Source organism: Anolis sagrei, chromosome 8, assembly GCF_037176765.1.
Source record: "Anolis sagrei isolate rAnoSag1 chromosome 8, rAnoSag1.mat, whole genome shotgun sequence".
NCBI lineage: Eukaryota > Metazoa > Chordata > Lepidosauria > Squamata > Dactyloidae > Anolis > Anolis sagrei.
Genome location: NC_090028.1, coordinates 34,048,255 through 34,071,621, shown reverse-complemented (window position 1 = coordinate 34,071,621; position 23,367 = coordinate 34,048,255). Strand labels below are relative to the sequence as shown.

Sequence of the window (23,367 nt, the reverse complement as noted above, 5' to 3'; positions counted from 1 at the left end):
AATATAATATAATATAATACACACACATAAAATAGATTTTCCTACGGTTAGTCTCATGATCCCATTCTCCACAATTTCAAATGTAATCCAATGTTATGATCCATTTGCATTTTTTAAAATATCAAGGGAAAACCCAACCATTACAAATAAACAGTTACACACACACTGAAAAGATATAAATTTAAATTCATTTATCAGCCTTGAAAATCAAAGGTACAGGTTTTATGTGCCGGTGTAGCAACAGCAAATTATACCAACTTACATAACATCAAAGTTTACGTCATAACATAATCTGCACATAAATCATTGTTTTAATGTCCGACGCATTTAAGTAGAATTGCCTTTCAGAGGAAAACAAAGCCTCCCTTGCTAAACTAATCTCGGTGCGTTACCAAACATTTCTTCTGCTCAGTATTTCATCTACAACCGATCGCAGGAAACAGTTAAACAGTTCCTTTGTTTGGTTGTTATTTGTAAACGCAGACTCAAATTCCTGATTCTAACATAAGCAATTATAGCAGCCCCTCTGAGATCTCATGGAAGGCAGTTTAAGGAAAACACAATGTAAGGAATGGGAAGAATTTCCTATCCAAACAGACCAGAAAAAGAAAAGGGGGAGGGAGGGGGGAACAGATAATAATTCTGTAATGTTCTCACCCATAAATGTGCCTCTGACTACGGCATGGGGAAAAGCCAAGGATTTCCAAGCACATTTTCAGGCCAAATCCAGTTCGCTTCACTAGGTACATTTTCCTATCTGTGCCTCATCAAAGCTTAACAGCAACACTGCAGCACTGAGAAGAAAGCAGGGCTTGCGATAGCAAAGGAAAATGCCACCTCAAGGCCTGCGGGCTACAACAAATCGCCAAGACTCGAGAAAACAGCAACAAGCTCAAGATGGCGATACAGCACGACTCCCGTAGCAGCAGCCAGTAATAAGGAAGGTTATTCAATCCCATTAGCCTTTTAGCCCAAAGAACCCCTCCTCCTCCTACTCATTCAAGCTTTCACTTACCCTTCCTCTTGGCCTCTTCACTGAAGACATTTTTGGCATCAGACAAAGGCTCGCCCTCTGATTTTTTTTTCCAGCACCCGAGGTAGGAGAGCTCAAGAGACAACCTTTGAAAGAAGATTGCTAAATGGCCTGTTTAGCAAGCTCAAAGCGGAGGAGATCGGCACAGCCTTCCACAAATACACATTGTGATTTACCAACATATTCCTTCCTTGACAAGCATGAGCCTCTTGTTTATCTACTGCCCGGCAAAAAAAGGAAAATGTCAACCTCCACAGGACGGTGAAATTTCAACCACAGCCGTAAACAGATAGCCAGATTCCAAGGAAACACAGAAAGAAATGAATGCACAAAGCATCAAAATGCATCAGCATGAATATTAGAGATGTCGTTAAAAATACTGACTCCTTCTGCGGAAGTAGGCCAGCAGATGGTGCTACCAGTTATTATTCCATTAGACTCTGCAATTTAACCCTCAATGGACTGTTCTCCCCTATATGTGGTATGGGACTTAACTCTTACCCTTCCATCTCCTACAGCTGAATGCTCAAGTCCAAGAAACCTCCATTGAAATACATCTCTGTATTACTGCTCTGATGCACAAAACAGGAGTCTCTTCATGCCAAGAGGATCAAAGACTGCCCAAGATTCCATGCTTAGATATTTGCCTTCACAAAATACAACCTTACTTTTCTGAAAGTGAATAAAACCAATATTTTAGGGCAGAACTACATACAGTGCTTCATTCAGAAACTATTTTGCACCAATTTTTTTAAAAAACAATTTCTGAAAGTGAATAAAACCAATATTTTAGGGCAGAGCTACATACAGCGCTTCATTCAGAAACTATTTTGCACCAGTATTTTTTTAAAAAAACAAAAACAAAACAATTTCATCATATTCTGTCCTACATAAGGCCTTCTTCACCAAAAATCCAGACTATTTGCCCTAGAAAATGTAACTGCTACGATAATGTAATAAAAGGTTAATTTAAATTATTATAAAAGGGGGAAGATTCAGCCAAAACTCTCAAAACTAATCACAGCTTCCAAGTTGTTGATATCCCACTTTTCTTCTCTTAAGAATCATAGAGTTGGAAGAGACCTCATGGGCCATCCAGTCCAACCCCCTGCCAAGAAGCGGGAACATTGCATTCAAAGCACCCCCGACAGATGACCATCCAGCCTCTGTTTAAAAGCCTCCAAAGAAGGCGCCTCCACCACACTCCGGGGCAGAGAGTTCCACTGCTGAACGGATCTCACTGTCAGGAATTCTTCCTAATGTATTGTCGAAGGCTTTCATGGCCGGAATCACTGGGTTGTTTTAGGTTTTTTGGGCTATCTGACCATGTTCTAGAGGCATTCTCTCCTGACATCAGCCCAAAAAAACCCTACAACAACCCAATTCTTCCTAATGTTCAGATGGAATCTCCTTTCTTGTAGTTTGAAGCTATTGTTCCACGTCCTAGTCTCCAGGGCAGCAGAAAACAAGCTTGCTCCCTCCTCCTATGACTTCCTCTCACATATTTATAAATGGCTATCATGTCTCCTCTCAGCCTTCTCTTCTTCAGGCTAAACATGCCCAGCTCTCTAAGCTGCTCCTCATAGGGCTTGTTCTCCAGATCCTTGATCATTTTAGTCACCCTCCTCTGGACACATTCCAGCTTGTAAAGATCTCTCTTTAATTGTGGTGCCCAGAATTGGACACAATATTCCAGGTGTGGTCTAACCAAGTCAGAATAGAGCATGGGTAACATGACTTCCCTGGATTTAGACACTATACTCCTATTGATGCAGGCCAAAATCCCATTGGCTTTTTTTTGCCACCGTATCACATTGTTGGCTCATGTTTAACTTGTTGTCCACGAGGACTCCAAGATCTTTTTCGAGCCATGCGTCCCCCATTCTTTATTTTTGCATTTAATTTATTCTGCCTAAGTGGAAAAGATGCAAAGCACATTTTAGTGTGTTTAGCAACCTACATAAAGCCCAAGTTATTCGTACATTATTCATTCAGTCATATGTTTTGAAAATGCATATATGATAGCATAAAATTGGGTTGCCAGTACACTTCTGGGCTAAATACAAAGCACTAGTCATCACCTTTAAAGCCCTAAATGGTTTGGGTCCAGGCTATTTGTCCAATCACATCTCCCTAAATAGACCATCTCATGCACTGTGGTCAGTGGAGGAGGCCCAGCTCTCAGTCCCACCCTCGCCTTAAGCTTGGCTGTGGGAATGAGAGAGGGGGCCTTCTTTGTGATTGCTCCCTGTCTTTCGAACTCCTTCCCTAAAGAAATAAAAATGGCCCCTACTTTCCTCCCCATAAAAAAAAAGTTTGAAGATGCACTTATGCACTTTAGCATATAGAAAGGAGGAATACTAAGATACTATTCTCACCAGAACACTGGAGAACCCATTTGCACTATATGATGGCTATGATACTTTTAAATAAACACCTGTGTTAGCCATTTCATACGCAATTCATGTTTAACTGCTTTTAATGATAAAATGATAGTTTATTGTCTAATTGGTTTATTCTCAATTTCAACATTTAATTCTTTCATTATAAGGTTATTGTTATTATTGTGTATTATTTTGTATTATTCCTGATGTTTGTTACTTTGTAAGACACTGAACATTTGCCTGTTTTGGTGCTGTAAACCACCCTGAGTCCCTTTTGGGAGGGAGGTGAAGTCTAGAAATAAAGTTTTATCATTGTTGTTTTTGCATTGCAGGCTTGTAGCAAATTAATGGATACCAGTGCCAGTGGTGGACATTTGGTGGAAAACCAGTTAGGTAACTCTATAAATCTAGGCATCTAATTGTTTTCCAAATTGAATAGCCCACTCTGTTAATGGCCTGGAATAAGGAAGGTTGATCCTCAGTTTAAATGCAGCACCACCATGTGTCTTGTCTCCATGTTAGAGTAAGGCTGTCTTCTTTATTCTCTGGGAGACAGGAGACAAGGCAATAGGAGGTGGATTATTAATTGTGTGGGGAAAATATATGTGACAAATCAGAGGTAATTTTGAAAGATTATATCACAACACTAAAGCAGCATGTTCCGTAAAATTATTCCATTAGTAAATAGATGAGTACATCTTTACCCACAAACCAAACACCTAAGAACACCTTGTTTCCAGGTCAATAGCCACAAGAGATCTGTGTGGGCCTGTTTTTTTTCTGCTTCTAGCTAATACATTTTAATATAATATACTCACTTTTTTTCAGTTTCAAAAAAAGTGTCTAGACAGGCAGGCTAGTTCTAGTTAACTCTTTAGCACAAAGCATACTGCCTCCCCTTTTCAATATTCTATCAAAAGCACTGGGAAAATTGGCAAACAGTGAGCCATATGCCCCAAACTAGCTCATGACAGCAATCCACATTCATATCACTGCCAGTTTAGACACAGGATGTGGCGATCCACGAGCATTTGAAGTCACTGATTAAAGGTAAAGGTTTTCACCGGACACTAAGTCCAGTCGTGTCCAACTCTGGAGGTTGGCGCTCATCTCCATTTCTAAGCCAAAGAGCTGGCGTTGTCCGTAGACACCTCCAAGGTCATGTGGCCAGCATGACTGCATGGAGCGCCGTTAGTTACTTGCAAGTCAGAAGAGCTTAAGCAACTCGTTAAATGGGATCCCTTTCACACATCTGAATAAAATCCCACATTTTATTTATTTATTTATTATTCGAACTTATATGCCGCCACTCCCCTGGGGCTCGGAGCGGCTTACAAGAATGACTAAAATCTAACACAATTTTAAAACAATTTAAAACAATTTAAAAACAGCAATATCAACAATCAAAGGCCTGTCGAAACAGGTATGTCTTACATGCCCTGCAGAAAGCTGATAAGTCCTGCAAGGCACGGACTTCAGGTGGCAGAGTATTCCAGAGTGATGGTGCCACTGCTGTAAAGGCTCTGCGTCTGGTTGCTGTTAGACGCACGGTCTTGACACTGGGAATTTCCAATAGATCTTGGTCCTCAGACTGGAGGGATCTCTGGGGTTGGGAGGGGGTGAGGCGGTCCCTCAGGTACATTGGCCCCAGACCATGCAAGGCCTTAAAGGTGAGTACCATCCCTTTGAAAGTGATCCGGTGCTCAATTGGTAACCAATGCAGCTGTAGTAAGATTGGTGTTATGTGGCATCTCATTGGAATTCCCGCAAGAAGCTGAGCAGCTGCATTTTGTACCAACTCGGAATATATTGCAGTGTGGATTCAGATAACCCAGTTCAAAGCAGATATTGTGGAATTATCCGCCTCAATATTCTGGATTACAGAGCTGTGTGGAAGGGCCCTGGGTCTATCTTAGTTGGAACGAGCCACTGGATTTAGACCCAATGCTATTAATACTGAGCACACCTTGTTTACGTATTTATGTGTATAGTGATATCATGTTTATTTAACACTAAATAATTTTAGATACTAAGGCATTCATCTTCTGGCTGTTCTGCAGCAATTCCCTGATCACTAAGCCGCTTCACCATAACCCTTCTTTTGCTTTGTTTTTCACCTCCAATTAAAAAAGAGGCGCAATACAGCCTTCGACATTTTTAGCAGATGCAACTTTAAAATAGATTCCACTGCAGTTATGGGGCAGAGGGTGCTTCAGTAGCGCTGGCCGAGGATCTTAATTTGGAGATTAACCCCTCTCTGAAAATCCATCTAGACTAGAAGCCTTCTAGTAAAAGGCAACTTTGTGATGTCTATGGTATTCTTTCCAACCTCCAGGACCTCCCAAACAAGATTTTTTTAAAAAAATTAAGAAAGCCTTCTTTAGTGTTTCATTTTGTTTTATTTGCTTGTTTGAGAACACACTCTGATTTGCCTCCATGCAGAACAACTGCTCCTGGAGTCTTTCAGGAACAGGAAAAATAACTTTTTGGTCTCAATTGTTTCCTTAGTGGGGTCAGAAGGGCCCAGAACTTATAAAAACAGCCTTCGGCTCTTCACTTTGCCAAAATTTGTCCCACAACAGTCAATGGCTTTTGATACAGAAAATCATGTGGGTTCAACAATTGGATCAGAGAGTAGTTTCTCAGGCTCCACATTCTTCTGTTACCATTTCGCATCTAAATTAAGAAACAAGATCTATTGTTTGTAATGTGCTGTGTCTGTAATTTACAGTTGTCACGCAATGCACAACTTTTATATGTATTTTAATAAGCTTTTTGGATTATAAACGGCTTGAAGGTTAATTGTGTAGCTCTACTATTTTTCAGTGTAATATTTCTGTTTCCATTGTTAATTGTTGGAATACATCCTCATTTCAAGCAGAGTGGGTTTTAATTAAATAAACAGACTCAATTGATTTTTCCTCATTTTATCCACTTAGCTCATTATTAATAATTCTAATTTGTATCTCCACCAACTGCTTGTCTCAAACGTTGTTTAACTTTTTCCCTCCTATATGGTAGTCAATCTTATTCTGTACCTGCATTAAAGCTAAATGACTCTAAAATAACTTTACTAAATAGTTGCAAGAATTACTCAGCATACTCTTATCATTATTAAATCACTGTGCTGAAAATGTATGTACAAAAATACCCATTAAGTAGTTGGTGGTCTATTAGTAATACTACCAGCATATACCAATCTAATCAAGCCACAGTGGCACAATGAGTTAAACCCTTGTGCTGGCTGAACTGCTGACTTGAAGATCTGAAGGTCAGCAGTTCGAATCCGTGATGAGCTCCTGTCTTGTCAGCCTCAGCTTTCCATGCGGGGCCATGAGAGAAGCCTCACACAGGATGGTAACACATCCGGGCGTCCCCTGGACAACGTCCTTGCAGACAACCAATTCTCTCACACCAGAAGCGACTTGCAGTATATTCCCAAGTCGCTTTTGACATGATAAAAAATGCCAATCTAATAAATTCTACTTTTTCCAAATAATTCTGCAGAAATATTTTTCTAAATACTGAATTGTATTCTAATATGCTATAGAACAGCGATACAAAGATGAGATGAATGTATTGTTTCATTCTAAAACAATGTAGTGCTTTATTATCCACATAGTGCTCAAAATAAGTAAGCATTTCCTCATGTTTTTATTTTACAATTGGAAACTGCACACAGTGCATTACTGGAATACTGAAGCAAACAGTAAAGTCTCCAACAATGTAAAACAGAAGCCACCAAAGTGATCCCAGAATAATACTAGGATAACCATATCCTTGCTTACAATATGAAGAGGATTTCCACATTGCTTGTTATCTCTAGGCATACAGAGAAAAACTCAGTCACATTTCATACCAAAAATCAACTTCACAATATTTTCCAATAGCAAAATCACTTATACTACATAGAAAACCTTGGAAGCGGTACATGAAGAACGCTGGACAATGAGCTGCAGTCCTAATTTTGGTACAAAGATTAGAAGATCAAAAACAGATCCGAGAGACATGAATGAACTGTTGCAAAAACTATTGAGGAATTTGCTCAAACAGCTTATCCATCTAATAACAGAATTACTGAAGTCACAGTTCATTTCTGCTAACAGACTTAAGGGACCATAAATGACACTCAGGAAATGAAAACTCAAAGAGTGAGTTTGATGAATCAAGACCTAGTGTTAGTTTATTATGATAACTGACAGTTACTTTAGAAGTCACAAGGAATCATGGTTTAAAGTTACACTAAACTATGCTTTACTATTACGATTGTGGCCCACGTTGAATATCCAGTTCACATTCTCCTTCTCCTTTCCTCCTCCATTAAAAACACAGCTTGTCATTTCACATGGACCTAAGAAACGAATTCTTTAAGCTTAACACCAAACTACAATTTTTGAAAATGGAGTGTTTCAGCAAACCCTGGCTTTAAAATTACCAAAGTTTGCCTTTTAAAGGCAATGCAAAACAGGTACAAGGAAAAACAGAAGTGAAAACTCCCTGACTTCTCACTGTGTCCACATTGACGGGGTTGGGATGCATTGGAGCAGAAGACTTACTTTTATCATAACTCACAGTGTATCAAGTTTCAAATATAATTCCTTCAACTGAATTAACAGTTCAGTTTTAAACTCTGTCAAACGTACCTTTCTAGTTATTTAGCAACCAAACTTTCAGTTCTATTTAGTCTATCTGCGTTTCCACCACACAGTCCTTATACATTGCAATGACCCATGAATTCCACACTATCTCCCTTCACCCTCCGCTTCCTGGAATCCACTTCCTGTTTATCTTTTGGTCGAAATAAGCACACAGAAAGCCAATAGCGCAAAAGCTACTGTTAACAACTCTGCTTTCTGTTATTTAGTTTCCTGGCAAAGCGTTAGGCAGACTCTGCAGTACAGTACACCAAGCAACAGCTAGGATCATATTTCACTGTTAGCTGCCATTCTGTGGAAATCCAGGACACAAGAAGCTTTTCGCTAACAAAGAACTGACAAGGCAGACAACTGACCACCTCTGAGGACTTTCTTGAGATTTTAGAAGCATTATGTGAATAAAAAAAAATGCAGATCAACAATCTAGCTGATTTGCAGGATCATATTGTTTTGTAAGGTATTCATGGCCCATGCACCAGAAAAGTTTGATCAACATTACTGGGGGAGATGGCATTTATTTCCTTTTACATCTGTCACATTAATAGGAATGCAAGATTCAGTTTGTGCAGATCAAAACATAAGGCAGTAATAAATAAATAATTATTATTTTATTATTATATAGATTCAGGCTAGACATTCAGTCTAGTCGTGTCCGACTCTGGGGGGTGGTGCTCATCTCCATTTCTAAGCTTAAAAGTCAGTGTTGTCCATAGACAACTTCAAGGTCATGTGGCCAGCATGACTGCATAGAGCTCTGTTGCCTTCCCACTGGAGCTGTACCTATTGATCTACTCACATTTGCATGTTTTCGAACTGCTAGGTTGGCAGAAGCTGGGGCTAACAGCAGGAGCTCACCTCACTCCCTGGATTCAAACCGCTGACCTTTCAGTCAGCAAGTTCAGCAGATTAATCTGCTGCACCACAGGGCGCTCCATTATATAGTGCTATGGAAATATTTCACTCCGAATAACATAACAAAGGGCAAACTGAGTGGCATTAGCCTTCTGACATGTTTAGCAAATGTTATCCCTCTTTCCTCCACCACTATGTTAATACAAAAATATTGCTGGTATTTTAAGGGCAGTTTACAAAAAAAGGAAGGCTTTTTTGAAACTTGCACCTGTGCTTCTGTAACTTTGAAAATAATGTTAGTACTTTCAAATTTTAACAGATGTCTATGAATCATCACAGCCCCCATCAACTGAAAGGTTGTATTCTGTCCTTTATGATGGGGGCTGTCAGAAAGAGGGGAATCTCTCAGCATCCAGATTATGGAATGCATTCCCAAAAATGAGTAACATAGCACTCACCTTGTAATTCTTTCAACACCAGTTACAATGTCACTTGCTTCACATTTCTGGAGTTTTAATATTTATGAAAATCTTGTGCTACTCTTGAGTCTCTCTATGCATTATTTTAGACTCTTTTGCTGTTTTTATGCAACACTAAATTTATGGTTGCCTTTAACTGCTGGAATTCTTACTGTAAATCACTCTGAGAACTTGTGCTTTTCAGTTAAGTACTGCAAACAGGCAAACATTTAAAATATAATTTTGGCTAGCACATAATTAAAATATTTATCATGATTGAGTAGTTGGGATACTAAAAAAATTAAACATGGGTTTAAACAAAAAACTTGGATGGTTGATATTTGCAGTTTATGTTTATATGTGACTTAAGATGTTTCAAATGATTTCCTTGCCACCTATAGCACAGACTTTCAAATCTTAAATCATCTAGTAATTAGGCATCACGATTGTTATTGGAGCACTTTTTGGTATTTAATCAGTCGTTTTACATACTTAAATACTTTGCAGTTCAAGCTAACCAGAGTCCCCCTGTCAAGTCTAAATACAGTACAGTAAACTCCTGTCAAGCAATTGGAAGTACTGCTTAGCATCTAACTTGTCCTCTAAGATATGGTAAATATCTTTCTAGGATCATGTTTTCAAGATTTCATCTCTCCCCTTGCCCCTCTCCCTATATGTTTATGTACGTATGTGTGCGTGTGTGTGTATATATACACAACACACACACACAAACAAACACACACACACACCAGCAGTCCCCTGCTACCTGTTGCTGTGGCTCAGTCTGTGTATATGTGTTTTGTGTGTATATATATGTGTGTATATGTGTGTGTATATATTTGTGTATATGTATATATTCGGTTTTGCGCATGCATTGTAATGTATTTTTTAGTTTGGGTGTTTTTCAGTATTTTTATGAGTGATGGTCACTCGTTGGCCTGATAGGTGTATTGTGTCCAAATTTGGTGTTAATTCGCCCAGTGGTTTTTGAGTTATGTTAATCCCACAAACAAACATTACACACACATATATATGTGTGTGTGTGTGTGTGTGTGTGGGGTAAAGGTCTTCCCCTGACATGAAGTCCAGTCATGTCTGACTCTGGGGTGTGGCGCTCATCTCCATTTCTAAGCCGAAGAGCCTGCGTTGTACGGAGACACCTCCAAGGTCATGTGGCCAGCATGACTACATGGAGCACCGTTACCTTCCCACTGGAGCGATAGCTATTGATCTACTCACATTTGCATGTTTTCAAACTGCTAGGTTGCCAGAAGCTGGGGCTGACAGCGGAAGCTCACGCTGCTCCCCGGATTCGAAACTGTGACCTTTCGGTCAACAAGCTCAGCAGCTCATCACTTTAACCCACTGCACCACCGGGGGCTCCTATATATATACATATACATACATACATACATACATATATATATGTATATGTGTGTGTGTGTATGTATATGTATATCATATAAAGAACATAAAACAGTTATAATCTGATCACATCACCATACATCCTCTCTTAGAAAGTTCATGCTCAAATTGCAATCATTATTGACAACTGATTTCAAAATCAAAGAACCATTTCTCAGCTACTGAAACAAATCATCCTACAATTCAAAAAGCATTTTCTAAATAACTGTTAGCTTTTCACTACAACTACAAAAAAATGCTACAGTAACTGAATATGCTACAATTTCATCAACATTTAAGAACCTTTGTTGCTTTGTTATGTTTTATGTAGCTGAATTACCACATATACTTGGTAATACATTGAGTTTAAAGTTGAGGGGCTAAAAATACAGATTTTGATGGGACCCATGGATAAGTCGACAGTCATTCTGTGGAAAGGGGAAAGTGCCAGTGCTATCTTAACCAAAGGATGCACCATTTTCATCTCCAAGCATTGAAAAGGACAGTAGTAGTAATAGTAAGGTACAGTGCTTCTTTTAAGTTCTCTTTGAACAGATTAAGTGCTTCCCTTTTACCACTATTCAAGGGAATGGTTCTTTTTTACAAGATATAGTATTTACATTAACCCACTGAGAAGTCAATTTCTGACTAAAACATGAGTATATAAAGTAATTCAGCTTATTAAAGACACGTACACACACACAATAAGGATCGTCATGGTAACATTTCAACGAACTAGTGTAAAACTGTTGGGAGATCTTTTCATGAGACTGAGAAGAAACCTGAATCAAGCAGCACTGGAAGTCTCAATTTTGTTTGTTTGTATTCCTTCAGTTCACAGCACAAAGCTCAACAGTTGGCATAACTGAAAGCACAAATATAGACAGCAGTCTGCCAAGACAATCTAGATCAAAGTGACAATGTATCACACCAATATTTGCAAAATGTGTCAGAATGATGTATATAGTTCAGTGTTTCTCAACTTTCCTAATGCCACGACCCCTTAATACAGTTCCTCATGCTGTGGTGACTCCAAACATAAAATTATTTTTGTTGCTAATACATAATTTTGCTACTGTTACAAATCATAATGTAAATATCTGAAATGCAGGACGTATTTTTATTCACTGGACCAAATTTGGTACAAATACCCAATACGCCCAAATTTGAATACTGGTAGAGTTGGATGGGGGAGACTGATTTTGTCATTATGGAGTTATAGTTGCTGGGATTTAAAGTTCACCTACAATCAAAGAGCATTATGAACTACACCAATGATGGAATTGAACCAAACTTGGCACACAGAACTCCCATAACCAACAGAAATTACTGGAAGGGTTTGTGGGCCTTGACCTTGAGTTTTGGAGTTGTAGTTCACCTACATTCAGAGAGCACTATGGACTCAAACAATGATAGATCTGGACCAAACTTGGCACAAATACTCAATATGCACAAATATGATTACTGGTGGAGTTTGGGGAAAATAGCTCTTGAAATTTGGGAGTTGTAGTTGCTGGGATTTATAGTTCACCCATAATCAAAGAGCATTCTGAACTCCACCGACAGAATTGAGCCGAACTTCTCAAACAGAAGCCCCATGCCTTGAATGGACTCACTCCAGCCTCGCACGTACTCCTTCGCCCGGACATGCGCAGCACACTGCCCTGTGCCGAGCACACCTGCCCTCCCTTCTCCGCATGGAGTCTCAGAAACAGCCCTCCCCTTGGCTGAGAGTGGAGGAAGGCTTTTGGTGGGAGGATTCACCGTCTGTTTCCAAAAAGGAAGAGAAAGGCACATGGAGAGATCGTCAGCCTTCTCTGCCAAAGGAGTTCCTAAGACCATTAGAAATATGTTTTCTGATGGTTTTTGTCAACCCCTCGGAAACCTTCTCGCAACACCTCCCCCAGGGGTCCCGACTCCTAGGTTAAGGTACGCTGATATAATGGAACAAAGCAAGCTGCTCTGGGAGTCTTTTTGGATGAAGAGTGGTATATAAATGCTCTCAATAAAATAAGTAATTCAAAAGATATTGAAGATGCATGATGCTATCATTAGGATCCTACTGGTGACATACACTGACATTGCCCTACTCTACAACAACTTTGATGAACATTGAGCACTAAGTATCCACTAACTCAGGGGTCCTCAAACTAAGGCCCAGGGACCAGATATCGCCCTCCAATGTCATTTACCCAGCCATCACTCAGGGTCAATCTAAGTCTGAAATGGCTTGAAAGCACACAACAGCAACAACTATTTTATCTCATTAGCCAAAAGCAGACCCACACTTCCCATTGAAATACTAATAAGTTTATATTTGTTAAAATTGTTCTTCATTTTAATTATTGTATTGTTTTTAAGTGTTTTTTGCACTACAAATAAGATATGTAGTGCAAAAAATCCGGTCCTCCAACAGGACTCCTGCACTAACTCTTTATATAAGATTTCCTTTTCTAGCACAACATAACCTGATGGTGTTGGAAGAGTCAATTAGTGATGAAGGGGTTAGGAAAATACATCTAAGCATTACTTCTGGGGAGCTGAGGAAAAGATCCATCCCCTTCCAGGATGGGAACACAGCAAACAGTGTTGTGCAGACAGAGAGGATGGGAGCCCAGTTGATAGAAATGAATGCTCCGCCAGCATCATGACTGGATTTTGGCCAGTATTCCAATCCATAGTTTAGAACAGGGGTCCTCGAACTAAGGCCCAAGGGCCGGATACGGCCCTCCAAGATCATTTACCTGGTCCTTGCTCAGGGTCAACCTAAGTCTGAAATGACTTGAAAGCACACAACAACAACCACAACAAAAACAACCGTATCTCATCAGCCAAAAGCAGGCCCACACTTCCCATTGAAATACTAATAAGTTTACATTTGTTAAAATTGTTCTTTATTTTAATTATTGTATTAAGTGTTTTTTGCACTACAAATAAGTTGTGTGCAGTGTGCATAGGAATTCATTCATGCTTTTTCAAATTATAACCCAGTCCTCCAACAGTTTGAGGGACTGTGACCTGGCCCTCTGTTTAAGAAGTTTGAGAACCCCTGGTTTATAATATGACCGTATATACATTACAAAAAAGTTACCAAAATACGTCACTATTTATTTATTTATTTACGTCACTTCCATCCCGCCCATATCAGCCCAAAGGCGACTCAGTACCTTTTTAAGAACCACAATTTGACATTACCCTCCCTCAAATCCCATTGGGGAGAGGAGGCTCCCCACTGAGGAAGATGGTTTTGCCCCACTGTGGTAGATGAGCCACTAATTACTTTTGGCCAACAACAAACTAAAGAATGAACTGATCACAGTAACGCAAAATCCTGCCCCAAAAGCGTTACTTACCTGGCCTTGCGCATTTGCACGCTTTCGCTCTTGATGACGCTGATTAGAACCGGGAGGACACCAGGGCTGACTGCAGTTTTGGGACTGACTCCGTGCAAAGTGGGAGGGCTGTGCTGCTTTTGGAACAACGCGGCGTTCCAGGGGATGTTCTCTCTCATTACTGGAGTTGTCCTGAACAAATGCAGATTCATCAAACTGAGGAAGAAGATCTCCCTGAAGGAGAGCTTCTGAATCTAGTTCTGTAAATGATTCAGCTTGAGACTCAACTTGTTGAAGCAAGTTCTCATCTATAGATGAAAATCCGTTGCTTTCTATAGGATCACTGAAATGGCTCAGCTGAGAACCAGAGCCAGAAGGGGTAGGGAAATTGATGTTCACAACCGATGGTTTTGAACTACTGAAGTTGCCCTGAGAATGTGCTGACTGCAACACTTGGCAATTATTTGAATTCAATGATGGACTTGAATTAAGGACGCTCTCTGCATTCCCTTGCTTGGTCCGTCTTTGAGGTGCAAAGGTATCATTCTCAGAAAAATCAACAAGAGGATGTGTTTGCTGACCAGCAGAAAGAACTGTGGAAGACTGCAGAAGACTGGTAGGAGAGATGCGGTTTCCAGAGTAGGAAAAAGGAGCAGAAAACTGTGTGTTGACAACAGAGCATGGTGTTATGGTTGGAGAGTGTCCATCGAAGTTTCCTTCTTGATTCCCACAGAAGTGGGGTGAGTCATTCACAGTCTGAGAAAACGGTTGAACAGAGATAGACTGTTGGGAGTTTGACAGTCTGGCAGCTTGAGGTGGATGGGGAACACTGGTTCTATGTGGAACAGATGCATTCATTTCCATGAAATTTTCTGGTTGATTCCGGCTGCCATCTCCTGTACTCATGCCATTTCGGTTCTGCTGTGACTGCAACGAGGCACACGGATGGTGCTGTTCGCTGGCCTGGTATAAGGCAAAATCGTGATGTGCTACAAAGCTTTTGTTTTGCTGCATAGACTGTGAATGTCCTTGGTGAAAAGGTGACCCATTCTGATTAGAAGTGCTGCTAGAAGTCTGGTGCCCCCACATCGGGCTTCCATCTGCCACATCAGGAAACAGCCCATTGGTATGGGTTTGGGAATGAATGGGTGAACAATTGAACTCAGAATGAGGCGACAGAACATTTTCGGTTGGACTGCTAAAAGACTGGTTCACTTGTAGTTTCAGAGAATCATACTGATTTAGTTGTTCAAATTCATTCATTTTTTGCTGCGTTTGTGTTTCCTGAACATGGTTTAATGAGTCAATGTGCAAAGGCTCGAACTCTGCACCCAGGTTCAATTCGTCAACGAGTGAAACGGGTCCAGTCTGTACAAAGGCATCCTCTGACAAACCTTCTAGGGTATCGCTAAAGAGGTTGGCATCATCAAAAAAGTCCATCATAGGATCTGTCATCTTGATATATCTGCACTACTTTGACACTACCAGTTGCCTCTTGCCAGCATACAGCAACAGATCATTTGCAGTGATCAAACACTTAACTAAGCCATGATGACATCATCCATTAGCACTTTTGAGCAAATAATGTCTTGAAGTATTAAAAATATCCTAGGCAAGAAGGGGAAAAAAGCAATTAAGTAGATACTTTACAATAAGAATGTATGGAATTTGTTTATAATTGTGTTGCCACCCATACCCCATTTTGGTCAGCCATCATGTGACAATCAAAAAACAGAAAAGCAGAACAGTTCAAATCAAGGGTTGGCAGCATATGGCCCTATAGATATTCCAGCCCAGTTTACCTGTCTGAACACATCTCCCTCTATGAACCATCTAGAAGGTTAAGATTGTCCAGGGAGGCCTGCTCTCAGTTCCACCTTCTTTGCAGGCACAACTGCTGGTGACGAGAGACAGGGCCTTCTCAGTGGTGGCCCCTCGTCTGTGGAACACCCTCCCTAATGAAATTAGATCAGTGCCCTTCCTTTTGGTCTTCAGGGAGAAAGTAAATACAAGGATGTGGGCCCAAGCCTTTGGGCAGTAAACACTGCAAGAAATGAACAGGATTATATGCAATTAACACTTGGAAAGGCCTCGGACTTTGGTTTCTGGATTATGTGATTTTAATGTGGCATTGAATTCTTGCCTTGTAAACTGCCTCAAGTCGCCGGAAGGCTGAGAAGGGCGGTATAGAAATGTACTAAATGAATAAATAAATGTTTATATTAATATGCATTTAATTCCATGTTTAAATGTCCAGATGTTGTTTCTCTGTTTAACATGGTTTAATATTTTAATTTATAGTTATATGTTACAGTTGCTCTTATGCTAGGTTTTTTAAAATATATTTTTGTCAGGCATTAAATTTTTGTCGTGAATATGTTGGAAACCACTGAAAAGTAGTATACAAATGAAGTAAATAAAAATAAATAGCTATTGTACACCAGCTTCCATCATTGGCTATAATGGCTTGGCCAGCTAGTAGTTACAGTTCAACACAGTGTCTGGATGATGAAGTTCTACCTTCCTTTGACGGAACCAAGACTATTTCAACTTGCTAACTGACCTATTTCCTAAGTAAGCATGCATACTAACAGCTACAACAATGTACATGCATCTGCTTGTGTGTGTGTACATTTTTATTATAAAGAAAAAGAATCTATTATTTCAAGTCATTTTTTTCTGCCTGCCGTGTATATTATACAATCTATATCTGCTTAAAGAAGAGATTGTAAAAATTAGATTTTCTATATAAGCGATCCTACACTAAGTAAAATCATGTACTTGGAAAGAAAGGTCTCCTTAACTGTTCAGAAAAACAAACTGTCAGCAGTTTGACAGCACAGTGGTTCTTCATCACATGAAGATAATTAATTGAAAATAATGTCTCTACCTGCAATTGAAATTTTATTAGTATTTGTAGCCTGAATATTAGAGAAAATTAATAACCAATTGTGTCATATTTATAACTCTGCTTCTCTGTTTAGCCCTGGTTTATTATTTCACATAAAGGAGTAGACTTTAATTCAATGGATGTATTTCCACAACAAAATAAGTCAGAGATCTGTGGGAATCATGTTTGTTTGTTTTTTTTTAAAAAAAGATTAAGTAGCTTGTAGCACATACAACTTGAGCCTTCCTGCTTGCAATGAGAACAAATTGAATTGTTCTGCACAATCAACAACAGATTAAAAATGTTTGAAAACAAACCAACACATTTGGTCCCAAAGGACACTCTTGGTTTTGAGGACCAAAGGCCATGCAGAAAAGTGCAATCTAAGTTGACTACTAGATGCTCAAAAGTGATGCAATTAGTAGTTTTTTTCTGTCATACTGCAAAGTGGACAGATTCCTTTCCCACAAATATTCTGGAGAAACTGGCTTTTTCTGGTTTCTTGGAAATGAACATTGGAAGCAAATTGCCTGCTGCCAGATAACACAATATATTGACCACAGATAAATTCTATGGTTTGCTTAAACCACAAATGGTCAAGTGTTTGTGGGGTCAGGGGAGGTGTGGGGATTTGCTTAAAGCCAACATCTTCCAAACCCCTCCAGAAGAAATCTAGGTTCTCTTCATGGATAATTCAGAGGGACTTCAAGACAGCCAGTACCTACTCAAAAGTGACAGATTACCTCTGAATCACTTAATGAAAGTAAAATGGTATGGAAGGGAGATGTAGTACAGTTAATTCCAAGTTCCAACTTGATAACAAGGAATTTTTAAACCAATGTTTTGCTTTTATGTTTTCAGTCACAGTGTTTCGAAAAGGAATTCAGAAGTAGCTCATTACATTTATTAGTTGAGGTAACATTTGCTACTGCTTTCTTCTAAGGTTCTGAGAGTGTGATTTACTCAAGATCATGAAGTGTTTTTATGGCTTAGCAGGGTTTCAAACCCTGTCTTCCAGAGAATTTAGTCCAACACAAAAACTATGTTAAGCTTTCTTACAATAATACGTATCTGCAGTATAGTTTCATATGCCCCCAGCCCCGCCCCCCGCCAAAAAAGAAAAAAGCAGAGTAGATAAAGATGGATGATCCACTGTCCATTACCATTCAACACATTGGCTATATCTGATGGAAGCTGTAGGCCAAAAGTCAACAGAAGAACCACTGCTGTTCACCACAGCAACAAAGTTGGAAGAAAGAAACAAAGTTTCTGAAAAGTAGCACTGCCACAAAGAACTAGACCCAGACTAAAAACACCATTCAAAAGATAAATCATGCTCAACAAACTAATCCACAAAATCCAATTAACTGGAAAAATATCAATGTCACCTATTTGAATAACCTACTCCAGAACTTTGTGTTGTTTAACGTTTTAGCCTACAAAAGTACATGTTATGATCTTTCCTGGGATTTCAAATACAAAGCATATTCAGAAAACAGAACCAAGTTAAGTGAAATTAATGTTACATGGAAATAAATGGTATTTACCTCACCTGAAACTCCAACTGGTGGAATTTCGAAGGCTCACTGGAGTCCAGGGGCCATTTCTTCCCATTACAGCGCTCACATCCTGACACTTTTTGTTTGGGGAAGTTATATTTATCTATAGCAGTGGTTCTCAACCCGTGGGTCCCCAGATGTTTTGGCCTTCAAAACCCAGAAATTCTAACAGCTGATAAACTGGATAGGATTTCTGGGAATTGTAGGCCAAAACACCTGGGGATCCACAGGTTAAGAACCACTGATCTATAGCGTACAACCCCTTTATCTGCGGTCTCAATATCTATGTTTCACTTATCCTTCCCCCCCCCCCCCCCCGCCCCAAAATGTTCTGGAAGTGTTTGTGGACCTGTGTCATTCTTCCAGTACAATTCTATGCTATACTTCCATAGTCAAAGTCAAAATATAGTGTTTACTATTATCGGTTTGATTGATATGGGGTTATACTATATGGACGTTAATTCTATCACAAATACTTTAAATTAATGACAAAGTCAGACAGAAGTACTACTTAAAAAAGCTATTTGAGTCACCTCTATAACTCTCCCTGCAAATGATGCAAAATAAAAGTTCTGTAATGAATTCCCAATGACCAAAACCACATTGCATTTAAAAGGTTCAAATTCAGAACTGACTATTGGTCCATAAGTGGAAAAGTATCACTTCACTGAAGGAGCTTCCGGGGTCAAGAATGAAGATTATCTCATTTCCAAGGAAGTTTATGTTGCTAAGTTAATCACATGAAGAAAAATTCTTGATCAAATCCATAAAGGTTTAGTGATAAAATTACATGGTAGTTCCACTAAAAATTAAATTTCACTTGTATACAATAATTAATTGTTTGGAAACAGTAGAATTGTATTATACGTCATTTGATTAACAGGAAAAATAAAAGTATGCTTACCCATTAATAAATAGCACATTTTCAACTGCAAGCATTTCATATAATCCTTGGAAATAGTTGTTCCCTGATAAATAGCTCATTAGCATTAGGGATCTGAAAGACAAATCACAGTATTGGAGACAACCAGAAAATCTCAAAATAGTTGCTTACTGTGCAGATTTAACTTTAGTTGTTTGACAAGTACCATTAAATTAACTCAGGAATGTTTTATGAAATATGTCACAATCTAGAAGTACAAAACTTGGATGCCTAAGCCAGACACTGCGCGTTTCTGAAAGTAATTGACAGTGAACTGACATTTTGATCCAAAATATTTGTACCAGCATATCATTATGTTTTATCATGGGGCACGGAGGGAACAGCTACACTTCAGTCTCATTCAAAGCATGTGTGATATCACCACAGATCTTAAATAACCCCTAATACTTATTGTAAATGTCAATTAAAGAAAGAAAATGTTGCCTCCTACAAAATCTATGTAGAATTACCATGGTTTGGAGCAGATTTAATCATGATTTTAATTTTAAGCCAAGCAAAGCAAGAAAGAATATGAAACTGGAAGTCTCTTGGGGCTCCTTCATGCAAGAGCTTTACAACTAGGATCTGAGTTGGTTTGTATATACTGGTTAACAATAAGAGTACCATTGAACTCAGAATACATATATTATTATAACACTGTTAATGCAAAAAAGGGGATGAGGGAATGGCAATCTAAGAAAAAAGAAAATGATGGGAAGGAAGCCCACAAGCTCCTTAAGCTGTCTGAACCAGAGGACATTATCTTCACATATCTTTCTCAAAGCTTTCTTTTGCAGCATAGTTTTTCCTATTTTCATTCTGAACACATGAAGTTTGATGCTAATATGACTCCAGGCTGCAGATTCCACTCCCCACTCTCTCCTATAAAGTTTTGAAGGGCTTCTCAAATCCTCAGGTACAAGTAAGTTCTCACAGTTGCAGATTGTAGCTAGTATAAGGAAGGAAAATTCTGAAAAATCTATTGTGAGATCACAACGGCACTTCCTTTTATTTTCCAGGGCCCATTGATTTGGTGACATTGAATAGAATTTATACACTTAAATACGTACTTAATACTGTGCATCAGAGTTATAAAGTAGAAATATCACCTTTAGACTTGCTGTTTCTGTAAGAATATTGGCAAAAATTCAAAGTGTGCCCCAGGCTCCCTTCTGTCATGAGATAAGCCCCGCTGCTATTTTTAGGTGTAACATTTATTTATTTATTTATTTATCATTTACGACATTTATATCCTGCCCTTCTCACCCCGATGGGGACTCAGGGAGGCTTACATAACTGGCATTATTCCATTCCCAAACAACAACAATTAAAAGTAATTAAACAACACATGTAAACATTAGACAATTATTGTGCATAGATCCAAAACCAGATGATCAAATAATCATATTCGTCAATTCCAACAGTATTGCACAGATAATTATGCTAGGCCAAATGCTTGCTCCCAAAGCCAAGTTTTCCCTTGTTAGCGAAATGACACATATGCATAAGCCTTGATATACCGAACATCAAATATAAAATATGACTGGCATCCTGTTGGGAAGATACATCATTGCAAATCAATTTATGATTGTGTAAAGCTGAACTGTGCCATTGCACAGCTTCTGTCTTCTAGAGAGGGCAGTGGAGATGTGGCTACACCATGAGGACCACTGTGGATGTAAAGCCAGTGGAACAGCTGTTGAGCAACAGAATGGATGTGCATCATCCTCCACTGTGAAAGAAGGGCTGTTGGAGCAAACAAGAATATATTGTGCCCTCATGTGCAATGGGAGCCTTCACTGCACAACAGAGACTGTGAAAAGTGCCCCGATGCACCTTATTGCAATTCACTAGTAGGATTATGTCCTTGTAAGTTAAACATTATATGTAGGATCTCAGCCTATCTTCAAAGTGGCTTGTGTGTCTATTTTTATGAAATACTGTGTGGCTACCTGCTTAGAGAAAGGTAACATGCAAACACAAAGCAAGCAATTTAAAATAAACCAAATGTCATTCTACAATAAAGAAAATCTAGGTAAAGTGTATACCATTGGTGTTATCAAAGGTACAATATAGATTATTTGCAGTGTCATAAGTCCCTTCTGTAATCACAACACCACTGTTCAATTTCTCTAGGACCACAAAAATCTGATCTGATGCCCAAAACAGAAACACATTCTATTTTCAAAATAATTATCTAACAAAAACCCTTACCATTTGGTGCAAAAAATGGTTCCCTTATGTGGGTTGAACTCTGTCACATAGCTATCAATCAAAAATACTTCCTCGCAGCAATATTGTCAGTACAGTAGAAAAACTGGGAGAGAAAAGGGGGAAAACATTATTAAAGCTAAGACAGAGCTATCACATGAACAGCCTCTTAACACAAAAAGAACTAAGGAGTGCTAACAACTTCGCAGATTATTTTTAGTTAACATCAGATTACAACACATGCAAAACACACAAAATGTTAGCCAGATAATTTTCTATGTATGCATAATTTGAAGAAGTAATAACAATGCATAAAAGTATCAGTTCATACTTGTTTATCTCTCTGAACTAAATCCATTTGTTAGTTCTAACTAGACTAAATTTAACAAATCACTTGCTGAATGATTTGTTAAGATACATGAAAATCCCATCAATGCAATGTCAATTGGTTCAATGAGCAAATGGATTTAAGCCTATACTCTTCTACATGTATACCTTAATTACACCTAATATATATATAAGCAAACTGTCTGGCAATTCAAAACAGATAAAATGGGGTGCTCCTTTATAAAAAAAACAACATAATTTGGATGTAGAAACTCATAATGCAACTTTAAGGGGATTGTTTAAGTTAATGGAGGATAACATTACAGAGGGAAAATGATAGTAAAATATCGTTCATATAACTCAGTGGTCCCAACCTGTGGTCCGTGGACCACCAGTGGTCCGCAAAAACTAAAATATGGTCTGTGGCCTCACCATTACTACATCGTTGCAAGGACTAGGCTCGCAAAACCCTCTTATAGTGCTGAGGCTTATTAAATATGGTTTTCTTTGGGTGACCAAATAGCGACTACTGGATAATATATGTTCTGTATCAGATACTAGAGCTGATGTGGTTTGTTCAATACAATTTGCTCAATCAGCACCCCAATTAACCAAACCATATCTAAAGTTGACCAAAAATCGATTCGTAACCCTTTTGGTACTAATGTTGGAAAGTGGTCCCTGGTTGATGTGGTCTCTGGCCAAGTGATCCATGGTCAAAAAAAGATTGGGAACTACTGCTGTAACTGCTGGAAACCTAACCTAAAAGTATAAATGTGAAAACTGGAATCCAATCAAACAATGACCTGATCCAGTAAGGGATTTATTTTCAAGACTCTAACTAGCCCTCGAGAAACTAAAATAACACTACTGATCCAGAAATTACCAGACCTGAGCTAGGAAAGTCAGTAACTTTACTGAAATATAGTGATCAAGAATATGCCAAGCCAGCTTTCTCCCCTTCTTCTTTCAATTTGTAACTCAAGCCTTCATGTGAATGTTAGTATTGTCAGAAGTATGCTCACTTACAAAGGAGCAACCTACACAGAAGGACTTCAAGTGAAATATTCAGAAACTATTTTAAGACAGCTTCAACAAAAATGTTAGTACAGTAATGAAGTTGTGTTCAAAGGTGACCTATACAGTTGCGCTACATGACATTTTCTTTGGACTGCCAGCATATCTACAAAATCTTAGACAGAGTCATTTTCCAACCCTGTCAGCAAACACCCTTTAGCTGGAGATGTCAAGAAAAGAGTTTGGTACTTTTGTATGCATAGTATGTGCTGTAACACTGAGCTAAAGAGCTTCTTTTAAAAATCCCATTATATAGATTAGTT

General features: G+C 38.9%; 1 protein-coding gene across 12 annotated transcripts in view; it reads right to left on the bottom strand.

Moving 5' to 3' along the window:
- CHD9 (chromodomain helicase DNA binding protein 9) overlaps positions 1-23,367 on the bottom strand; it is a 102,670-nt gene that overhangs the window by 70,061 nt on the left and 9,242 nt on the right. For 7 of the 12 annotated variants that reach the window (XM_060787996.2, XM_060787993.2, XM_060787998.2 and 4 more), the window contains 3 exons: positions 21,704-21,806; positions 19,472-19,564; positions 14,140-15,726 (listed from right to left, as the gene is read on the bottom strand). In XM_060787996.2, the coding sequence (XP_060643979.2) occupies positions 14,140-15,573 (1,434 nt within the window). In that variant the 5' untranslated portion in view covers positions 15,574-15,726; positions 19,472-19,564; positions 21,704-21,806. Of the gene's footprint in view, positions 1-657; positions 926-1,015; positions 1,451-14,139; positions 15,727-19,471; positions 19,565-21,703; positions 21,807-23,367 lie in introns of those variants that run through there. The other 5 variants (XM_060788000.2, XM_060788001.2, XM_067471113.1 and 2 more) reach the window with 4 other exon arrangements.